Below are 25494 nucleotides of genomic sequence, written 5' to 3'. Positions count from 1 at the left end.
AGAAGAAACGAAGGCGTGTTTGTCTGTGCTTCAGCTTTAAGTATGTGTTTAAAAACACAAAGGGCCACTGAAGTCATTTCTTCACAGTGTCTTCCACTGCTTACAGTTCTACTTGAAGCGTCTTTTTTCTTTCGTTTGACACTTATTTTTTCTGCTTTTGCAAACTTCAACAGCGCGTAGTGACAAAAGACGACACGTTTCAACCCACCGCAGCTGGATACTTTAAATAATGACAATATCACATGGTAAAAGAAGACTATTCTGGAGAGAAAGCAGCATGTGTATCCCGCTGAGGATATTTCAACACTTCAAACGAACGAAATGCATTGTGGTCCACGTGTGGGATGCAAAGGAAACGGAGGAGTTTTGACCTAGAAAGACCTAAAAAGAGAAAACTGTGTTGCTTTAATTCATTTTGTCCATATAAGTCAAACAGGAAGTGCAGAATACAAAACAGCTACTAGGATGAATCCCAATACACAAACTACAATTGCACACTTAAAGTACATTAGTTCCGACAGGATGAGAATGTAGCAAGAAAAAATAACTATAAAATTGTCTTGATAACAAAAAAAAAACCTTTGTCACACCATATAAAATACATAAAATAGTCCTGACTCTAAGTTTTTATTACAAGCTGTTAGAAAGCTGATAAATATTTACTGCATGATGGAAATTAGATTTGAAAAATAAATAATTTAATACAGAATATTATTAAAAAGTAATGTATTTAATCATTTTTATTACGTGGCTACATTGCATGGCAACTACAAATATCCTACAGTAATAAGCCATATTAATAATAATATAATACATAAAACTTTATTCATAGAGCGCATTTCAAGGTACTCAAAGATGCTTTACAAAAGATACAAATAACTAATGAAATAACTATAAATATTAATTTTTTTTTTAATTGTAATTATTTATATGAATACATTTGACTTCATTTAATATTAGTGGCTTATATTACAGTTGCTGTTTTATTAAGGCAATAAGCCACTTGAGAGTGAGAGTTTTTAAGGTTCTTCTCTGCAATTATTTGATCAAAAATACAGTCAACAAAAAAAAAATTAAACAATATTAAAACCATAGCAACATTATCTTACCATTCAAAATAACTGCTTCCTTTTGCAATATATGATAAAATGTAATTTATTCCTGTGATGCAAAGCTAAATTTTCAGCATCATTTCTCAAGTCTTAAGTGTCACATGATCCTTCATAAATCATTCAACTATCATCGATAATTTTTGTGGAAACTGTGACATTTTTTTTTTTTAGGTTTCTTTGATGAATATAAAGCTCAAAAGAACAGCATTTATATTAAATAAGAAATATTTTTAACATTATAACAGACAGTAATTATCTTTACTGTCACTTTTGATCAATTTAATGCATTCAATTTCTAAAAAAAAAAATAAAAAAATACTTCCCAAACTTCTGAATGGCTTTTTTTTTTTTTTTTAGTTAAACAGGATACTTCATAGTGATTTATATGGATTTAATACTTTGGAAATTGATTAAATCATTACATTTTATATGAAAGGTGATTTCAATTGAAAAGATAAAAAGTAATTTTCAATTTGTAGAATTTGTAAGGAAAATATATATCGATTTTTTTTGTTGGGAAAAATGTAAACTGACTGCTTGTTAGTGAATCATCATCACACACAAACTCTTCCTCATCAACGTTGCAAAGGCAATATTAGCATGCATGTACAGTACATAAACTATGAAGATCCACCAAAAAAATACACACAGGCCTGTTGGACGTAAGATGCACAATCCTGATCTGACTATATGACAGATATTATACAAACCGGGATGCAGTTTCCTTCTCCTTCTGTCTGCATCTGCCCTATGCACAAGCCAGTTGGTGTTTTCACCCGACCGTGGCCACCCACCAGCAGCACGAGTCTTCTTTGGTCCCATGAAATCGGCTCGCAGAAGCATTGGCTGCATTTTTCCTGACAGCTCTGTCCATACCTGCATCCCTGAGCTCTCGTCTCATTAATACTAGTCGCCTGTATCCATGAAAATCAGATGCTTCCAGACATTTCCCGACCCAGATGTTTACAATTCCACACTCATACAGCTCAGACAGAAAGAGGCTGTCTGTGAAGAAACCACAGCGTCCCCAGATCAACAGTGTCTGGTAAACAAGAGGCCGGTAGGTTTGGACGCGCACAAACAAGACCAGTGTGGTCACAAGAGAGAGAAACCTCACACCTGGCCCAGTACTCTACACTAGCGGTCAAAGGCGGGCTTGAAGTGTGTGTACGTGTGTGTTAGTGTTTTACCCTCCAGCTGGGTGGCCACTGTAAGTGGGGTGGAACTCTCTCCCGGGCCGTTAGCGTTGGACGCGACCACCCGAAAGGTGTACTTGGTGTCGGGGGCGAGGTTCTGGATGGTGACCTGCATCTCTCCCGGTCCGCTGGTGTTCTCCACACGCTCCCTGCGAGCACAACAACACCAATATGAAATCATAATATCGCAAACGTGTCTGATGTATGATTTTAGGCCTAAAATTAGGCTTACATGCTAGTCAGGCACATGAACGCAGATGTTCCTAGCTCAAATTTGTGCCCCAGAATGCATCAGAACGTAATTCATAACATAACACAAGTGCTGCCACAGGGAGGCTATAGCGGGTATCAGCATAAAGTGCCTTCTACAGCAAATATTCTCAAGACAATCTTATATAGCTAGATGTTTATAGTATATGTTCATAGCTAGCTAATTAAATTTGAGCAAATCTGTCTAAAAATAAACATTAAAAAAAAGGTTTATTTGCAGTAAGTAATTTTAGTGATTTAACTTAAAATGATTTCAGAAATTTTGCCAAGGCAACATTTATAATTGATAAATTTTTCTAAATACGACTATTTACATTTAATTTATTTTTATTTCAGTTTATGCGTTTATTCGTTTCAGTTTATTTAATTTTAGTGCTTCAAACTTATTTCAGTTAGTTGTTAACGCAAAGTTTCTAGTTTTCATTTAGTTTCACGTTTTTAATCGAACATTCACACATTAATTAAACTTGAATTCAATGAACAAAAATGTTTTTAATAATTTTAGTCAACAATAATAACCCTGGACATCACAGAGGAAATGGTAGGTAGACACATTATAGGATGAAGTGACCTTCATTTAGTTGTTTACTGCTTATATTGTAACTGTGTATTTGAAGTTTTTTTTATACAGAAAATCCACAGAATATACTGTATACTCAGAGCCATAAACACTGAGGACGATGCATTCGATCAAATATTCAGATTAGTGGTCGATTAGTGTATTCTTCAATGACCAATTCTTAAAATTTTACCTCAGATACCCCCCCACCCCCCAAAATCCTAAATGTTTGATGCAGAATCAGTACGTGTAGTATACTAGTGTGCTATTCTAAACATTAGTACAGTGTTACAGTTTGCATATACTGTTGATGTTCCTTTAACAACCTGCAGAGGCAGCGTAAACTGTTCTTTAACACTATGTAGGACCACGTTAAACAGCAAATTGACATCTTTGAGAATCTTTAACCTGTTAGTGCCTTCCAGACTGTAGAACACAGAGTAGGAGATGTTCTCCCCGTGCGGCTCGGCAGGAAGTCGCCACGTCAGCTTGATGAATCGGGTGGACACCAGAGATGCTACGACATCACGCGGGGCGGAGGGCGTCGGGCCGTTGCGCTCGGCTGGGCTGGACGCTACATGGTCAGTAGTGGCATCGGTCAGTGAAGGGACAGCAGAAGGAAGGGCAACGTCTTGAGTACGTTGGGGGGGGGTGATTGTTACGAGAGGGCCAACAAGGGGGTAACAAGGGGGGTAAATTATAGATACAAAGTTCAGGGAGGAGAGGGAGGGCGAGGAAAAAGGAAGAAAAAGAAAAAAAAAAGAACATAAAATAATTGGCGTAAATGAAAGGACAACCACAATGACATCAAAATCAAAACGAAACCGCAAATTTACTATGAGACAGAGCAGGAGATGAGGGCTCAACACCAGGCTAAACATGCAGCCACGACATGTTACGAACACTGAGGGGAAGCATATCATTAACATTCATATCGGTAAGCACAAAGTTAATTACAGTTTCACATCTGTCCCTGCAATTAAAACACACCGATGACTTCATCTGAAGTAGTTAAATATAGCTCATTCTACGAAATGTGTCGTAGATGCAAATTAGAGGAAACCGGTGGTGATGTTCAGGGTTTATTTGCTGCAAAAGAATAAAAGAACAAACATCGCCATACTATATATGCGTTTGTTTGTACGTGTAATTTCTGGGGATGAGTCTTGCTTTAAGGTCATCAACACAAGTGTTGCTCAACATCTACAAACAACACAAATTCACATGTAACAAAAGCCAATCAGCTCCAGGAAGAACTGCTGATTGGAGAACGATTCCGGCAAAGCTGAAGAGAAGCAGCTATTCGCTGTACTCGTCTGCAAAAGACACATTATCTTACGATCAACTCAGCCCAGAGAACCAATGAGAAACAGTCAAGAAACAAAACCTTAGAATAGACTAGACAAGAATAGAATAAAACAGAAAAGAATAGAATGTTACAATAAAATACAATAAAAGAATAGATTAAAAAGGAATATAATAAAACAAAATAATAAAATAGGTTATAATAGAATATGATAAAACAAGAATAGAACTTATAATAAAAAAAGAACAGAATACAACAGAACAGAGTAAAACAGAAAAGAACAGAGTATGTTAGAAGAATATATAAGACTAAAGAGAGAATAGATTAAAATAGAATAGAGAACAGAAAATAATAAAACAAAAGAATAGGTTATAATAGAATAGAATAAAACAGAAAAGAATAGAATAGGTTATAATAGAACAGAACAAAAGAGAAAATAATATATTATAATAGAAAAGAAAAGATTTTAACAGAATAGAACAAAATAAAACAGAAAAGAATAGAACAGATTATAACAGAATAGGAAAACAGAAAAGAATAGAATAGGTCACAATAGAACAAAACAGAAAAGAACAGAATAGACCTAAATTGATTGGAATAAAACAGAAAAGAACAAAAACAGAATAGAAATAATAAAAATAGAATAAAACAAAATATTTTTTTCTTTCCTTCTTTTTGAGATTTCAGCTTCTATGGCTATTTTCATGAGGAGAGCCAGGTTTAGTTAAAGGGTTAATTCACCCAAAAATTAAAATTAGGCTGTGTTTTACTCACCCCCGAGGCATTCTAGGTGTATATGACTTTCTTCTTTCAGACGAATCCAGTCGGAGTTATATTAAAAACAGTCTTTGATCTATCAAGCTGTTTAATGGCACTCAGCGGGTGTTGCAGAGCAGCAGTCCAAAATAAGTTAAATAAAAAGCGCCCATCCATAATAAAAAAAAGTGTCTCACATGGCTTCAGGGGGTGAACAAAGGCCTCCTGTAGTGAATCGATGTGTTTTTGTAAGAAAAATATTCATATTCAAAACGTAATAATCAGTTTAATCTAGCTTGCGCTCACTGTTGTAAACGGAAGCGGTTCCAGGCGGATGACGTATGAGTTCGGCTGTGCGCATGTGCTGCTCAGAAGTGACGAATCACGGAAATGCATGGGAGAGATCAAAACAAAACAACGGTCACTAATTAGAAGTACAAAATGAGGATTTGTAAAGAAGAATGTGGGAGGATTTTGATATAAGCCAAGAGGAGACTGGTTTTCCTTTGCTAAAGTAAGGAAACTTTGCTTCCTTTGATCTTGTAAACAAATGTTGGTTTTCACAAGACTCACTGGCGCATGCGCAGCGCTGACTTCCATACGTCATGCTCCTGGAGCTGCTTCCGTGTACAACTGTTGGCGCAAGCTAGATTAAAGTGATTAATAAGTTTTGAATATGAATATTTTTCTTACAAAAACGCATCCTTTCGCCACAGGAGGCCTTTGTTCACCCCCCGGAGCCATGTGAGACACTTTTCATTATGGATGGGTGCTTTTTATTTCACATCTTTTGGACTGATGCATGCCATTAAACAGCTTGAAAGATCAAAGACAATTTTATATATATAACTCCAACTGGATTCATCTGAAAGAAGAAAGTCATATACACCAAGAATGCCTCGGGGTGAGTAAAACACAGCCTAATTTTAATTTTTGGGTGAATTAACCCTTTAACTAAACCTGGCTCTCCTCATGAAAATAGCCATAGAAGCTGAAATCTCAAAAAGAAGGAAAGACAAAAATATTTTGTTTTATTCTATTTTTATTATTTCTATTCTGTTTTTATTCTAAATTAGTTTTTCTGTTTGTTCTTTTCTGTTTTATTCCAATCAATTTAGGTCTATTCTGTTCTTTTCTGTTTTGTTCTATTGTAACCTATTCTATTCTTTTCTGTTTTCCTATTCTGTTATAATCTGTTCTATTCTTTTCTTTTCTGTTTTATTTTATTCTATTCTTTTAAAATCTTTTCTTTTCTATTATAATATATTCTTTTCTCTTTTATTCTGTTCTATTTTGTTCTGTTCTATTATAACCTATTCTATTATTTTCTGTTTTATTCTATTCTATTATAACCTATTAGGGAACTAACCCTTTAATAGAATAACAGAATAGAATAAAACAAAAGATAATAGATTAGATTATAACAGAAAAGAATAGAATAAAACAGATAATAATAGAATAGATTAGAATAGAAAAACATAAAAGCACAGAATAGAATAAAATAGAAAAAAGATTACAATAGAAAATAACTGATTATAACAGGAAAGTATAGAATAAAAAAAACAAATAAAATAAAACAGAATAGAATAGGAGTGCTATCACAGCTTATGTCCAGGCATCACCCTCAGGTGTGAGTGACACCCCTCATCGATGTGTGACGGCGCGGGTGCGAGTGGGCGAGGTGTCTGCTAGCCTGTCACGTCTGGCACACTTACGGGCATCAGAGACCAGCTGGAGACGGCGATGTGCCAAACTGGGCACTGCCGCCCTCCGAACGGAGCTTCCTGCTCATATCCTGACTCAGCATGAGTACAGACAGAAAAACAACACCCACCTAAGATAAGACACCTGATGGGTAAAAATAAAATGTCATGAATGACCCCTGACGATGAAAACAATGGCATCATGGGACTTCAAAAAATAACTGCAATGTTATCACTGTATCCTGCTGCATTAATATCTTGATTTATTTAACATCCCAATGAAAATGCTAACCTCAAATCTCCTCGCTTCTCTGTCAGGGCTTCACAGTTGGGGGGAAACGCTCACACTGCCCTTCAAAAGCAAGATCTTAAGTCAGGAAATGACATCAAGCACAGAAGGGACCTTGGGATATTATTATTATTAGATATGCACAAAAAAAAAAAAAAAAAACACTATGAAATAAAACAGAAATAGAAATCTGAAGCAGACCCCAGGGTGTGGATTCAATCAGCTTAGGATCAAAAATGGATGCTGGGAAACTTTAGGGTTTGAAGTTCTGTACCTCTCATTCAGTATGCAGGGCATTACAGCTCTATATTTCCAGCAGTTTGATGATACTTGATACAGAGCTTGATGTTTATGCCTCTGCTGTAAAATGGTTTAAAAGAAGCCTAAACAGATTCATAATATGTAATTAAAAGAACTGAATCTGTAAAATTATATTATAAATGTTTTTCACAGTTTTTGACCTAATGATCACAATGAAAGAACATTATGGTTGATTTTGATATATATGTATTAGTGCTGTCAAAATCAAAATACTGGATTTTTGACTTTGATGAGCTGTGAGCTATAACCATAAAAATTAAAACCAAAAAAAAAAAAAAAAAAAAAAAAAAAAAAAATAAACCCTTTTGAAATGTTTTACTTTACATGTAATGCATGTAGAATATATGGAAGTTTCACTTTTTGAAAGAAGTTACGAAAAAATTAACTTTTCCACGATATTTGAATTTTTTTGAGATGCACCTGTATATATATATATATACATATATATACATACACACACATGCATATTGTAAATATTCAATATTATTATGCCCTAATAAAGACATTTCATTTTAAAGGGGTCCTATTATGCTCTTTTACGAAGTCTTGATTTTTTTTTTTTTTTTTTTTGCTAAATCACGTTTTAGATACAATGTCAACAACTGCCTTTACTATGCAATGTTAATACAGTATGTATTATATTTATTGTTCTTTAATTTTAACATTCTAACATGTATTGCAGTGAAACTGTTATATAGTTGATTTTATTTATATCCTAGTATCATAATTGAAGTGTAAACTCAGCAGATTACATCATTGTCCAGTATTGTATTGTCAACAATTTATAAAAACGTTTTCATAACTGTAACACACATTTCTACATACATAATTATTCAGGTGCATGTGTAATAACTGCTTTAAAATGCCCAGGCACAGCGGTGTAATAAACAGCGTTTCTTCGACATGGTGAAAACTTGAGGCTACAGCAGCACTTATTCTTCTTCGTCTTCTTGTCTGATCTACTCGACCAAGCATTCTAACCATGAACTCGCCCCTCCCCACCCCTCAAACATTCGAATTTCCGTAAGCGGGAATTATTTTGATGATATTCTAATGGGCCGCTTTGTGATATCACAAAACCCGGAAAACAACGCTGTAGTCCAAACGAGCCATTCGTTGTAGTTCTTGAAAATGGATTAAAAAAAAAAAAAAAAAAAAAACGAAATATCTCCCCTTTGGAGCGGACTTTGAGATTTGAAACTTTGTAGATCTTTTTTATGCCCAAACATACACACTACACACTGACTAAAATTCAAAAAGTGAAAAAGCATAATAGGACCCCTTTAAATCTAAAACCCAAAATACACAGCAACAGGACTGCAGTAATTCATACCTGAAACTCCTGCAAGGAAAAAGGATAATAAATGAGAGGTGAGGAAGATAAAAGAGAAGGAGTGATGTGGTAGCTGAAGGAATAACGTGTCACGTTGATATGAAAATGGCATTAAAGTGTTTCCTCTGAAGATGAAATAGCATCGTGCACAAAGAGGCTGGCACTACAAAGGTTATAACCTGAAATACTCTTCTCACATCCAGAGCCTTGATCTTCAGTGCTCCTCATACTTCTGCTTATTGAGATGAAAGCTTAGGATAATTTCAGCAGAATGTTTTCTTACTGCAGTCTGACTTCTGCCTGAACCGCTTCTACAACCAAACCAAATTACAGAGACAATTAAATAGTGGTGTTTACCAAGTCAAGCACCAGTATTGTAACTGTTCATACTTGTAACTCAAAAGTTGAGGATAAACATTATTATCGATTCTGATTCTTTTCGATTCCAATGTGACTGAAAAATGATATCAAACATTTATCCTGTGTATCTTTTTTTTGCAAACCATTTATTGGAGCTGAATACCATGAACAAAAATCAACATGTTTATATCTGAACTATACACTTTTATCCCAGTACTTATGTGATCTGAATGTTTGTAACACAGAAATAATGATACTGTGTTTTGCTGAAAAGACTGTGAAGCTGTGTTCATTCATGACAGATGACAGCTGCTCTCTTCAGGACAATGGCAGTGCGAACGCAAATTTAAATCACACTGGTGAGATCGTATGCTGCACGGATGAACCAAGTGATCACAACATTGATCACACACATCAAAGGTTGAGGAAAGAAACAGACGAATCATTGTAATTTGGGAATAGAATCACGGTGTTTGAATGGTGTTCGCGATCTTTAACAATCTATTAAATTAAATTAAAAGTGCTTTGTCATGTTGGTGGTGACGCCTCTCTTGCAACATGTTTAGCTATCAAACATATCATACTTAGCTTTTTTGGCTTCTGATCGCAAATGTAGCCAAACTTTGGAGTGCTTAGATTAGCGACCAAGGTGCTGGCAGATCGCTAGGTCTGGTCCTCACAGATGAAAAAAAAAAACGGAAAAAAACCCCCGCATAGGAATCGATAGGCGGAATCGAAATTTTAAGTTGACATCAAGTATCCGATTCCTGACCTTTAGTATCCGATTCTGGAATTGGAATCGATTTTCCATTCCCACCAATACACAAGACAGTAAAGAAACTGTCTACTGTTATACCGGCAGCACCGCGGTCCAGAAACTCATGCTTCTCTCTAGAATTTAGTTATATTTAAAATGAACAGGACACTTATGATAACACGACATGCAAATAGCCTACTCCAGCTCCAGTACCTGGTTGACCTCCCAGGTGGCAGTATTGCGCCTTAACGCTGACACCTGTCAATCAAGAAGAAGCATGCCATGTGACTCCGAGAAGAACCAAGTTCAAACAGTAAGTTACCATTTTACTAGTCATGGAATGGGAAACGTTCCATTAACCTGTTAACAGCGGTTTCCTATGTTTATATATTTAAATAAAGGGGTGATTCTTTTAATAAGTACCGCATTTACTTTACTCGTCTAATTTTGTATCTGTATTTGCAATCAAGTCATGGCCAATACATGTGCGTAACACTCGATTTCTTTGTTCAAATCTATTATACGTTTAAAACAAATCTAGAAGACCACATTGCTACATTAAACTCTGTAAAATGTTAAGTTGGTCAAACTGCCATGCACTTAATGCCTCATCTGCAGCCGTTCTAGATGCATATTAAAACTGAATTAGAAGTGTGTTAACTGCATGACTTCATTGGCACCGGTGCAACTATAGGTTAAAGAGATTAAAATACGGGTATGCAAGTTAACAGGTTAACGTATCAGTTTTGATGTTAATATTTATTCATCATACTGTTGAACTTGACAGTATTTTCTCTCTTTTATTCCATAGAAAAAGCAGAGAAAGCCATAGTCTCAGGTCAGCTGTGACCTGAAGAAGAAGAAGTGAAAATGCATGTGCCCTGTGTTTATCAGTATCCTTATGTTACCCTATCAACCACCCAGAACACTCTATAAACTACCCAGGGCTGCGTTTCTCAAAAGCATCATAAGCCATGGTTTCAATGGGTCTACAATGTACTTAAGCTTATGATGCTTTTGGGAAACACAGCCCAGAACACCCTGTCAGCTACCCAGAACTCCCTAAAACACACTGTCTTTAACGAAGGACAAAGGCAAATAAAACAGCTTGCTTGTGTCTTGTCCTAAAACTTCCCTAGTTCCTCTATACCTGTATAAACTCCGGCTGCCTGCTCAAACAGAGATGGCGTGTGCGCCTCAATCACACTTGACTGTCTTGTTTGCATAACCTCAAACCCACAGGAAGATTGAGAATGGTACAGCGCTCAGGAAAAGGACGGCCCGCCTAAATGCTTCACACCTTTATTTATATCTGTCCTGTTATTTATGGACTCATGTTTACGTCATAAGGTCATTATGATCGTTGCCATTAGCCGGGTGGAGAGAAAGCGGACGACCGGCAGTCCAAGCGCGTGCGCCACTTCCTGTCAAAGCCCAAAAGCCCCATAATCCCGCAGAGAGAGCTTCCTGTATGGAGCGGGTGTGGAGCAACAGGGATGTTTCTGATTGTACAATCACACAGCAGGGATTAAAAAAATATATATTTTTCTTTCTCTTGTTCACATTCTCTCTCTCCATCCAGCCGAGGGACTGATAGGAACCCCGGCCAGCTCATCAATAGCCATTCACACAATCCAATAACATCTGATTGCTCATCAATCGAGTAAAACATCAGCAGCAGCAGCGAAACCGTAGACCTCCAGAGGGCCAACGCTGCAGAAATCACATCCCAATCAAGGGGTTTGTCAAATGGAGGGCTTCACCACGGTAAACACACTCATAATCACACACAACAGATCTAGATGGGAAAGACTTTAAATGGTACATGGTGACGAGCTTCAGGGCCTAAATATCTCTTCATTCCCATCATGTAGGATGGTAGTTACGTATCAAGAGGTATTTTGCTACACTGCTTTTACTGTGGTCGATTTATTTACACAGACATAGGTGGGCAGAGATCCTTTCAAAATAGGGGCACATCGAATAATGAATTCATTTTGTAAAAAGTAAAAAGAAATGTAAATTAATAATAATAATAATAATAAACAATTTTATGAAACTATTAATTAAAAAGAGTATTTTTTCTCTAATTTTTGACAATAAAATATAAATTTTAATTAAAAAATTACAATTAATTAAAATTGTTATTAAAATATTAATCAGAAAGTAATTGTTCAATTACTTATAATTGTAACAAATTAATGCTAAAATAAAAATAAAAAAATGTTTTGTGACAGGTACAGTTAGATATTGAAATGGACTCATGTACAGTATATGAAGATAATAATAATAATAATAATAATAATAATAAAATTAGTGATATTAAAATGTTAATTTAATTAAAAGGGTTTAATTAATTAATTAACTTAAAATTACTGATAAAAAATTAAAACAAAACAAATGTTAAAAAATAAAACCTGTTTTTATGTCAGGATCGGTTAGATACTGATACTGACTGACAATAAAATTAATAATTTAAACAATAATAGTAATTAATAAAATTTATGTTATTAAAATAAGTAAAAAATTGTATGTATATATATATATATATATATATATATATATATATATATATATATATATATATATATATATATATATATATATATATAAAACTTCCCCTTGCTGAGGTGCGATGAAAGACGATGATCTTGTATCGACGATAACCAGAGATATTGTCAAAAACATCAATTAGTTACCAATAATAGTTACCTATTATTAAATTAAAATTACAATTAATTTGCCCCACAATAATTACCGCACAACTGACGCACTGTGAGGATAAGATTAAGCTATTTACTCCTCAATTAAAATGTTTTTAAAACAGGTCTACTATACAATGAATTATAGTTCTATAATTAAAAAATTAACACTGCAGTCATCAATAAAAATCAATTAAATAAAAAGCTTTTATTTCAAACACCGACTTTCAAAAACAACCTGTTTAATACAAAAATGTCACTATGTACGGGCCACAAGATAAATTTTAAGGGAATAAATGAAGACAGCTATATAACGTTATCATCCTATGTTTTGAAATATCAACATAATGGTGGGTGTCATAAAAACCTGGTGGATTTATTCAAACATAAATGAAAGCAATAAGGCCTGTGAAGCTGGGGTTTACAATGAACTTGTTACAGCTAAGGGGCGTTGTTAACCACGACACGAAGCAGAGTGCCTAAAACCCCCTTAGCTGTTATAAATTCACTGTAAACCACGGCTTCACAGGCCTTATTGCTTTTATAAAACGGTTATTCTATATACACAGTAAGGTTTCACAAAATAAAACAGAGCAAGCAAATAAAGTGTAATGATATTAATAAAAACAGTATTCTTCCACCAAACAATATAGTTCCTCAGAAACAGTTGTGGTTGCAACAAAGTGGTTGCCAAGTAAAATGCAAATGTAAACGAAGGTGTATGTTTGTAGAGTAATTTACAGCAGCTTTGAACGTGGCTCAACCAATCAGAATCAAGGACCGGAACTATTCGTTTTATAATAAATATTGGAGAACAATAAAATTTGAATTTAATTTAATAAAATGCCCCTCTCTACAGTTTATTTGTCTACATGACTAATGAGTTTATGGTCACCACATATGTTTTTTCTGAGGTAAATGTGACGTTACGTGACACTGTTTACAAGCCGTTATATTGACGTCTTTGCGCGGCTGAAACACTGACTGAGCGATTACATGCAACAGGATACAGACTGTAAAGTTGTACTTTTTCTTTTAACTTACCTTCGGATGTTTAGTCATGTTTATTTTGTGCTGAAACTGGTATTAATGTAGAGGAGATGATCACTTCTACCGTGAGGCGCTACAGCGATCTGTCACTCCACATTAAACAGCACCAAAACGGTATTTATTGTTTGAATACTGCAATACAATGGACAGAATTTGAAATCTGAGACTTTGATTCATATTAAAAGTACCAAAGCACAATGCTAATAGCGATATGTTGGATTGGAAGTGCCCTTCAATGTTCCGTCCATTAACTGAAAACAGGCTAGACTATTTGATTCTTGGGATTTAAGAATCGATATCGTTCCGTAAAAATGAGAATCGGTTAATATCGAGATATTTACATTTTTACCAAGCCCTAATATATACAGTACAGTTCAAAAGTTTGGAAACATTACTATTTTTAATGTTTTTGAAAGAAGTTTCTTCTGCTCATCAAGCCTGCATTTATTTGATCAAAAATACAGAAAAAACAGTAATATTGTGAAATATTATTACAACTTAAAATAATAGTTTTCTATTTGAATATACTTTATGTAATAACATCCAGTCTATCCTATGATCATTTAGAAATCATTCTAATATTCTGATTTATTATGAGTGTTGGAAACAGTTCTGCTGTCTAATATATTTGATGAATAAAAGGTTAAAAAGAACTGCATTTAATCAAAATAAAAAAAAAATTATAATAATATATATTCTAATAATATATTTTCTTTACTATCACTTTTTATCAATTTAACACATCCTTGCTGAATAAAAGTATTGATTACATTTAAAAAAAAGAAAGAAAAAAAAAATTACTGACCAGTAGTGTATATTGTTATTACAAAATATTTATATTTTAAAAACATAGCTTCTTTTTTATTTTTTTTTTTTTACTTTTTATTCATCAAAGTATCCTAAAAAAGTATCACATGTTCTGAAAAAAATTAGCAGCAGAACGGTTTCCAACTTTGATAATGAATCATCATATTAGAATGATTTCTAAAGGATCATGTGATAATGATCCTAAAAAATTCAGCTTTGCATCACAGAAATAAATGATAATTTAAAGTATAATAAATTCAAAAACAATTATTTTAAATTTGTAATAATACATCACAATATTACATTTTTTTTCTGTATTTTTGATCAAATAAATGCAGGCTTGATGAGCAGAAGAAACTTCTTTCAAAAACATTAAAAATAGTAATGTTTCCAAACTTTTGACCTGTACTGTATATATATATATATATATATATATATATATATATATATATATTATATATATATATATATATATATATTTATGTATATGGGTTTATCACAGAAAAGGAAAGGAAAAAGATGCAAATAATGCAAATATGATTTCATGGTCCAATTGAAAAAAACAATAATCAAATAAATGAAGTACCTTCCATTTGTAAACTCTTTTATTCACCTGATTATTTAAGTAAAAGGCATTACTACATGGTTTTATTTTGTTGTTTCCTTGATTTTCAGCAAAACTGACTATATCTTGTGATATTGAGAGGATTTCTGTCAAACCGCCCACCCCTGCCATCAAGCTCAGCGTAATGCATGACATTAACATGTTTAACAGAATGTAATCCGCAGCATGCTAGCAGATCTCATTATAGTCAGAGTCATAATTACAGCTGGAACGAGAGCGATCATGTGCTGGCACTGTACTCTGTGTGTACTGTAATGGACGAATGAAAGCCTGGGGGGGGGGGGGTGTTTTAGCATGGAAGCTTGTGAAACCAGCATTCACACTCCATCTAACACTCAGTGTGTGACAGGTGTCCCTTCCTCTGAAGTCCATGCAATATATCAGAGATTCAATTCTGCCATCATAAACTCAAACATCATGACACATACATTTTGTTTGGTAAATTTTAATGCATACTTTAATATTTAACATTAATATTATTAATAAAATGTACAATTAAAATTAATTATTATTTTAGCATGATTTTTTTAAATTTTACATTTACTATTATTATAACATCATTCATATTTACAATAATAATGATAATTTTATATTTATGATAATTTTATGATAATTTTATTTAATTTAAGTTTACATGTATTATTGATAACAAAAAAAAACAAACAACTACAATAAGGGTCAGGATGATTTAATTTTAATTTTTAGATTTTTAGATTTTCATTTTAGAAGCAAACGAAGAAACCTCTAATGCAAATGACTTGTGAAGGGTCGTGTACATACACGGCAGGAGAATCAACAGAAGGGCCTGGACTGATTTCCAAGTGTCCTGAAGTGGATTATTTCGTTAATCAAAACAAAGCTCTTGTGTAATTGGAGAGGTTGAGAGCAAATGTTCACAGGAAATAAAGATCTCATGCAGCGAAAGACACACAACCACATCAGAAACACAGACGAGAGGCCACAACGGTTCACTGGACGAGCTCCATCTATACTCCTAAACAACAAAGAGATTAGACGAAGAGCAAACAGAGACTTTTCCTTTTCCAACACAAACTACAACAGAAACATAATTAATAATTGAGAGTGACGCTTCAATCACTGAAATCAACAAGTGCCCGCTAAACTCCAACGTGACAGCTCGCCCCTGCTGACCGATTATTTTCAGGATTTCATTTCCTCTTCTCCTCCTCCCTGCCATTATAAAGCCGTCCTGTTCCTAAAAGGTGCTGAGGGAAAACAACACAACCTCTCTAAAGAAAATGACTACTGTTGGGAAGTACTACGACTACAACTATGTGAATTTAAATGAAATTAAAAGTAGCACATTAAAATAAAATAAAGTGAATTAAATTATTTTAGCAATATTATTAGTTAAATATTAGCTGAAATACCAATTCAGTAAAATAATATTAATATTAAACTACATTAGATATTAAGATATTGAAATTAAAATTAAGGTTATCTTTTTAATTATCATAATTTAATTTCCTCTTTTCTTTCTCCCTTTTAGGAAATTGAAAAATAAACATAAATAAAAAAATAATAAATGAAATTAACAATACTACACTAAATTAAAATGAATAAAAGAAATGTAAAAATATTATTCAAATTATGTTGAATAATTATATAAATATAATTAATTGAAATATTAATTAAATATTAATGAACATTAATATTAAATAATATAATAAATATTAGTACATTTTTAATTAAGGGTTAAATGTTAATTATTATTGTTAACAAATTATTTATACTTTAACAAATAAAATAAAAATGTAAGAAAAACATAATAATATTAAAGTTTGATGATCACATACAAGCAAATTAATAAATGTCTCCAGAATGTTGTAATTAACAGTGGAAAACATACAAAGTCTGTCATTGGTTGGCAAAACAGACAGCTCCACCCCAAACTTGCTCCATTGGATGATGTTTATTTTAAAATTACAGTAGTTCATTCACTTTTAATGTACTGTTAATGAAGCAATAAACCTGGTGGAAAATACTAATGTAGCACAACCAAACTATATTTCCCATCATTCTCTGGGGTAAAACACACCTAACACAAATCCTATTCCGTATTTTTGCACCAGCATTAAAAAAAAGGTTCCTGTGCTTGCTGACATGTGAAATATAACCTTTTTAGGCCAAAATCAGTTCTGAAAACTTCCCATGAGGACTTGCATCCACTTCATCTGCACTGGAATCCGATCAGTAATTAACGGCGTGTCCCGTTCAGCGAGTTCAAGTCTCTGTTTGCAAACTAAACCTCCTTAATGCATCCGCTGGAGGAACCCAGATTATTAAATGACATCCAGAGTTCTGCACACATAATTCGGGTCTCCGTCGAGAGGTGCTAATGCAATGCACGTGAAAATGAAAAGCACGCACACGTTTCTAATAAAGCGGCACGGTTAATTAAACATTCAGCGGCGAGATCTCTACGCTGGAGACTCGCACCCGCGCCAGGTGCGAAACAGATCTCACACCAGCCATCCAATCAATGCAGCGTCATTTACGCCTCTGCTTGACGTGTGAGAACATGTGTTCAAGCCTTCATTCAGTGCGTGGAAACGTGAGTACGAATGCATGTGTGTGAAGCCTGAGATAGAGAGACGAGCTACAGAAAAACAACACAAAACAAAAATAGACTAAACTGTGCTGTAAAAACCATCCTGAATGTCTTAGCAACATTCATTCTGTAGTAACACAACCTCCCACAACACCCTCACAACGAGTTAGCAGCAGAAAATGTGAATATGAATAACATTAAAGCCACAAAGCGTTTGGACTCATCCCCAGAAAACATCACGGACGGACTGCCACGACCCATCCTGTGATAATGATTGCTGTGTTTAATTCCCGTCAAAAGATCAATCGGTGAGTCTTGGCAAGTCTTTAGCCCATCACCGAACTAGAATAAACACTCGAGATCTGAGGGATTTTGCTCTGGAGCCGAACTGAGCTTTCCTGCATACATTTAAAATGAAGTTTCTTCATTTAAGATGAGTATTTCTGCATAAACACACACAGAAATGCAAATATATGGAGAGGGAGTTTACCTAAATCCAGTATGATCAGCTGAGCGCTCGCCTGGACGTTCCCGGCTTCATTCTCCGCTAAACACTGATAAAAACCTTCATCTGATTTTACTAAACCCAAAACCTGCAGGTTATGCTGCTTCTGTGGGGACACAAACAACAAAACAGAGCATTGCGTGAGAATTAACAACACTAACACTCTTATTATTGTGAAAAAACAAGGCAGCTAAATATGACAATTTTGCTGGATAAAGATTCATGGGATTTAAAAGATTTTAGATGTCGTGGGATTTAAAACTGTATCCATACTGTTAAAAGTCTAAGTAACAGGACTGAAAAACACCAATCAACCAATTACTTAAAAATGATTTAACTGATTTCATACACAGTTATATATGTCAATAACAGGAATGAAAAATGGCAAAAAACTTAAAATCACTACTTGAAACTGTATTCAACCAGTTAAAAGTGTAAATAACAGGACTGAAAAACATCAATCAAATCATTACTTAAAACTGTACTCATACAGTTAAATGCATTAGTAACAGGACTGAAAAATAGCAAAAAAAATTTTTTTTAAAAATCAGGATTTAATACTGTTCATACAGTTAAAAGTATAAGTAACAGGACTGAAAAACATCAATCAATCAATAAAATCATTACCTAAAAAGTATTTCATTGATTTCATAGTTATATTTGATTTCACAGTTATATATGTCAGTAACAGGTCTGAAAAAAAATTCACTATTTAAAACTGTATTCAACCAGTTAAAAGTGTAAGTAACAGGACTGAAAAACATCAATCAAATCATTTTTTTAAAACTATTCATACAGTTAAATGCATCAGTAACAGGACTGAAAAAAAAAAATATATAAAAAAATATAACTAAAAATCATTACTTTAAACTTTGAACATAGCCAATAATCCGGATTTAAAACTGTAAAAGTGACAATAACAGGACAGAAAAAAATTGATTGAAAAAGTAAAATATAAAAGAAAAAAGAAAACAAAAAATTTACAACACATCAGGATTTAAAACTGTATTAATACAGTTAAAATGTTTGGTAACGGTGTAAAAACCTAAAAAAGAAGAAAAAAAAAAGAAATAAAATACAATAAAAAAAAATAAAAGATTAAAAATGGTTGGAAACAAGATTACACAGCTGCAAAAAATGTCAAAAAACAACTAAACAAAACAAAAAACTAAACCAATCAAATATCATCCACATTTTAAGCACTTTAATTCACTGACCACTTTGTTTTAAAAAAAAGATTAATCAGTAAATAAAATTAACAAATACATTTTAAAAAAGGAAAGAACGGTTTAAATGGTTTACTGTATATAATCATGGATAAACGTGTATCAGTCAAGGGGGTCTAACGTACCACTATCCTGAAATAATCACTGGGAATGACCGTGTCTCCATCCTTCATCCATTTGACGGTGAGCGGCGGCGAGCCGGTGACGTCACACTCAAAGATGATGTCCATGGACTCCTGGGCGTAAGTGTTGGAGGGTCTCGTCAGGAACCGTGGAGGAACTAGAAGAAAATGAATAAATGCAGGTATGAACTAGAGAGGAGGTCGCAGGGTGCATTATGCAATAAAAGTGCAACATCCCATCGCTGGGATTCGTGTGACAGACGTGGCTGTGGTGGGACAGGTAGCGGCAGGTAAAGTGATTTTGCTCTGAACCGCCTTCGCAGTTCCTATGGCAACCGCATCCATCAGGGAACAAGCTAGTTTGCATCCTCTCCTGATGTTTGTTAGTTGTGCAGGTAATGAAGCACGTTCAGTCGGGAAGAACAGATGAAGAACAAGAATACAGAGTCGCTAAATATAACAAGAGTTTCAGATTCAGAGGTAGTTTTTTATCAGCGGCTGGCAAAAGTGCGTCAAGGATGACTGATTCTGTATTTTTCACGCCCAGCCTCACCTTCTAATATCAACAAGAGACAAAGAAAATCAACAGCGCTCCATCTGCTGTCAGTTTGAGGGGAGAAACAGAGGAAGACTCGTTTCCTTGAACTCTGCTACGCTAACGATCTCTGGCAGTCACTGCTTGTGGTGTGATCTCAATTCTCTAAAGCTTGGTGAATTATGCTGTTTTCAGACTGGGTTTTGTTGTTTGGATGAACTTGAGTTCGATCTTCTGACCCTCAGACTCCTGCAGGACTGTGTTCACACCGGCTGTGTTCTCAATGGAACACTTGTTTACTGCGCAGCACGTACTGTATACCATCTAATGCTTTTAAAAACAAGTAGTATGCCTATGTGAAAGAAGTATACCAATAACATTAATATGCTACATCAATGGTCTCAAACTCAATTCCTGGAGGACCGCAGTTCTGCACAGTTTAGCTGCAACCCTAATCAAACAACCCTGATCCAGCTAATCAAGCTCTCCAGGATCACTAGAGACTTCCGAGCAGGTGCGAGTTGGAGCTAAACTCTGGAGAGCTGTGGCCCTCCAGGAATTGAGTTTGTGGCCACTGTGCTACATTGTCACACGACCTCATTCACGATATTTGATTCAGCAACTGCAGATGACTGAAGTGTGCAGGACTGACACAAGCACTAAACTAAAACATATAGAACTGAAGTTTACTCTAAAATATTAACAACCTTTTTTGTTCTGATTTTCATAATTCTGAGATTGGAAAATAATATATTTAAACATGTTGAATAAAAGAATTAATTTCTCACATTTCTCTCTCTCAAACACACACACGCACACACACTCTCTCTCTCACACACACACGCATGCACGCACATGCACACTCTCTTACACACACACACACACACACATGCACACTCTCTCACACACACACACACACACACGCGCACGCACACGCACACACACACGCACACACACGCACACACACACACACACACACACACACACACACACACACACACACACACACACACACACACACACACACACACACACACATATATATATTCTTATTTTTGTAAAAGATGCATGAAATTGATCAAAATGACAGTAAAAGACATTTATAATTTTACAATTTTACATTTATAATTAATTATTTTTTTAATAATTCAATTAAAATTTCAATTTTATTTATAATCTCTATTTCAAATAAATGCTGTTCTTATGAACATTCTGAAAAAAGAACAATGTGCCATTTTTCACAAAGTAATAATGCTAAAAATTCAGCTTTGATCACAGGAATAAATTACATTTTAATATATATTCCAATAAAAAAAAGTTATTTTAAATTAGAATAATATTTCACAATTTTACTGTTTTTACTGTATTTTTAGTCAAGTAAATGCAGCCTTGGTGAGCATCAAAGACAAAAACATTTTCTACTCATAACTGAATTAATATAAAATATGATAGTAATAACAGAGCATATAATTTATGTCTATGTACATATATATTCCTTTATTTTTTTTAAGTTTATTAATATATGTGGTGATAAAAACAAATTTGTCACTGATAGAATGTATCTGTATTTAATTGGAAGACAGTAAAGTGTATATATATATATATATATATATATATATATATATATATATATATATATATATATATATATATATATATATATATATATATATATATATATATATATATAAAAAAAACTTAAATATATACAAGACTACTAAAGCAAGTGGATGTGAAAGTAATACGATTACAGATTGTCAGAACACATCCTTTCATTTTAAGAGTTACTTTTAAAGCCAAACCCGAGCCAGTATTAACAGTGTTTTACACGGCTCTTTACAATCCTGCTAATCTGAGAGGGAATCCGGGTAAAATCCCAGCATGTGAACACCGGCTTCCAAAATATCTGCAGCACAAGAGTTATGAGTCACTTCACATGCAGATATTAAGAGATTAAAATGCCAGTGTTTAATAACCCATCTCGGCGTTTCACAGCAGAGATACAGTATGAAGAAACGGTCACTATAACTCTAGCGTAGCTCTTATCTCCCAGAGAACCTCTTAAAAACACCACAGAGTTATTTATGCATCCAAAGTCAGCCAAAGTCTTGCAAGAGAAGCACAGATAATGACAGATAAAATGCAAGAAATCTCTCTCTTGGAAGAGGAAAAAACTAATTGGCATTGAAAGCACATCATAAATTAATCACATCAATGAAAACAGCACAAGCAGGCATGAAAGAGAGCTAAAAATATGAACTGAGTGAGTTCATCTCACTGCATCTGTGACATGCTGTCGAATACCACAGAAAACTGGAAGTTTATTCACTTAGAAAAGACTTGTATAACACATTTTACCTGTCTATAGAGTTTAACGCATTGCTAACCTGGAATTTTGCTTTAGTAGGTCGTTAATGCGGTTTCACAGACATACAGGAACTATAAAAACGTTCAAACATGCACCTGCGTACGGGTTTTTCAAAACATGCAACTTTACACACCTAAACGCCCTCCACGCTAGGTGTGTTTGTGCTGCCGTCTGACACTAAGCGGTTATTTTTACCCATCAGAAGTGAAATCAGATTTCCTGACTCCCCACGGGAGATTCAACTTCCTGAGCTCAGTAACAAACCCATCCATACGTGCGTCAGTACCTGTAAAAGAGGCGAAAAAGCTAATGGAAAAAACCATCAGAATGCAGTTGGATGGGCCGAACGCAGCAGGAGGGAGTGAAAATAACAGCTCGGGTCAGGAGGGTGAAGAGATCATGAACACACGGCCCACCGCTGTCGGCTGTATCTTACTTTACTCTTGGTTTTATATTGCACTGAAATCTCTTGCATCACCGCTAGCATCCATGTCTCACAAGAAAAAAATGAATCTAATTAGAAAATCCAATTACGATATGGCTCAATTTCAAGAGTCAGATCAAAGGTCTGGGCTTCAGGCGGCACGACCACATACTGCACACAAAAATCCCCAAAACTGCAAGCTCCAATTTGACTGACTGGCATTATGCAACTTCCAAGAGTCCGTGTACGTGAGTTTTTATCAGCTTGCCAGAAAACGGTTTAGAAAGTTGTAAATAATAAGCAAAAAAATTGATTTGCCAGGTTTGTGGCAAAGTTTTGAGAAATGTAGCATTACATCACTTGCTCACCATCCTCTGCATTGAATGGGTGCCGTCAGAACCACTGATCTATATGAATGACTGGATCGCTCACTGCATTCTAAACTGCTGACAGGCGGTGAAGCCTCCGGAAGTGTTCGAGCCGCTATCTTACTATTACCTGCTGGCAGAGATCATCATTAGGCGTGTATCCATTACTCTTCAAATTCCGCAAATTGAAATATGTGAACTGAAAATATGTGTAGTGGAAATGCGTCAATTTCGCGAAAATGCCCATATATCCCAAAAAAGTGTTTACGCTTGCATGAGGTGTTTTTTCAGGCAGTGCGAAAAAGGAATAATTCACAAAACTGCAATGGAAATGGTTTTTATCAGCTGTTTGGACTCTCATCCTGACGGCACCCATTCACTGCAGAGCATCCACCTTTGAGCAAGTGATGCAATGCTACATTTCTCCAAACCTGTTCTAGTAAAGAAATCTACTGTACATCTGGGATGGCCTGAGGGTAAGGACATTTTGTGCATTTTAATTTTTGGGTAAACTATTCCTTTAATCTAGGATCATGAAATCATACAATTAACACAGTAACTAAATTTTTCAGTAGCCTGATGACTTCAAAACTTCAAAAAAATATCACTTGAAATATTGTGAAAACTTTGCTACAAAAGTGAAAATGTTAAAAAGGGCATTCAAACAAAATAGTGCACACACATTCAGCCTCATTCATCAAAACATGAGAATACCAAAAATCATTACATGTAAATTGTCACATTTAACTTAATGCTACACTTATGTTATAATGGTTTTACAGACTTTTTTTAAGGCTTTTTTTAAATTATGGTTATTCAGGTGGTCACATTTAGTCAAAATTACAGCTATGAGTTTGAGTTGTGCAAGCATTAACTCATATCTAGAGAGCAGAGACTTTTAAAAGTGTTTCTATGCAAAACTCCACATTAGACGGAGCTGTAAATTCCCACTGACTCTCCAAAAATATAAATCCTATGCCAAGAGATGAAAATAATACAGAAAAAAATAAATAAATAAAAACAAAACAACGCTTTGAAGATCGTGTGAGTCTCAAAAGCCTGAACAATGTTGCTCATAATTACATACGGAGGGTTTAGTGCTGCTTCGTGAGTCTGTTTGTGCTGAACTGAATGTTTTTGAGAAATGTACCGTGCACTGTGAGCTCTGCCTGGATCTCGCTGGTCATGTTGTCGCTGTCCGTCTGGCAGGCATATATCCCAGCATCCTCTTCGGTCAGGTTGACGATCTGCAGGCTCCCCCCGCCAATCACAGCAAAACGCTCACGGCTGGAAAAAAAACAAAAAGAAAGAGATATGAGGAGATGAGGATGTGTTAAAATGACATTTCCTCTCAGCGTTTTCAGGAACGCCAGCCACCTCAAGCACACCACTGCAATGCCGGATTGAGATGGAATCGAAAACAGGATACAGTATGGATTTCATTTCCTGTGACTTTTCCTTTATGGCTTGAATACACTGAAAGCAACTTCCCCCGAGTGTTTCGCTTGAGGTTTCTCGAGAAAAACAAACTACTGTTCCCTGTTCCTCCCCAATGATTCGGAGGCAGGAAGAGAGAGAGAGTGAATCTAAGATGAGCTGAGAATGGAAAGAAAAAATAATCAATAGTCACACAAAACAGAGGAGAGAAAGCAAAGAGGAAGGATGAAGCGTCGACAGGGTCCCGCTGAACACAGTCAGACCTCCAAACCTCACGTCGCTTTATTAGAAAAACACCGCTATAGGGGAAAGAAAAGATATCACCAATTACTGAGTTTGACTAAGAACGGAGAGTAAACCAGCCAGGAACGATGCCTTCCCACATTCACCGAGCAAAATCCACCCGCTCACTCGTCAAGAAGTTTCTTCCAACACACCGAGTGTCAAACTGCAGCTCACAGTCACAATGACAACGGCTGAGCGAACTCTGGTGTAAACTTGATGTGAATTCTTGTAGAAACTGAGACATGAATGCAGCAATTTTAAAAAGCATGCATTACCATTCAAACGTTTGGTGCCAGTATAAAAATAAATGAATATATTTATTGAGCAAAGACGCATTAAACTGATCAAAAGTGGCAGTAAAAATGTTAGAAACTATTTCTATTTCAAATAAATGCTGTTCTTTTGAACTTTCTATTAATCAAAAAATCCTGAAAGTTAAAATGCATCAAGGTTCCCACAAAAACATGAAGTAGCACATCTGTTTTCAGCACTGGAAATAATAATAA

The 25494-nt window shown here is 34.9% G+C and overlaps 1 protein-coding gene across 3 annotated transcripts in view; it reads right to left on the bottom strand.

Moving 5' to 3' along the window:
• Positions 1–25494, bottom strand: part of LOC109097466 (neogenin) — a 123426-nt gene that overhangs the window by 26936 nt on the left and 70996 nt on the right. For all 3 annotated transcript variants that reach the window (XM_042753660.1, XM_042753658.1, XM_042753659.1), the window contains exons 5-9: positions 24417–24553; positions 19575–19729; positions 18209–18329; positions 3546–3768; positions 2303–2457 (exon numbers count right to left, since the gene is read on the bottom strand). In XM_042753660.1, coding sequence (XP_042609594.1) covers positions 2303–2457; positions 3546–3768; positions 18209–18329; positions 19575–19729; positions 24417–24553 — 791 coding nt within the window. The remainder of the gene's footprint in view (positions 1–2302; positions 2458–3545; positions 3769–18208; positions 18330–19574; positions 19730–24416; positions 24554–25494) is intronic.

The sequence above is a fragment of the Cyprinus carpio genome, chromosome B25 (genome assembly GCF_018340385.1).
Source record: "Cyprinus carpio isolate SPL01 chromosome B25, ASM1834038v1, whole genome shotgun sequence".
NCBI lineage: Eukaryota > Metazoa > Chordata > Actinopteri > Cypriniformes > Cyprinidae > Cyprinus > Cyprinus carpio.
This window is presented reverse-complemented; position numbering and strand designations above follow the sequence as displayed.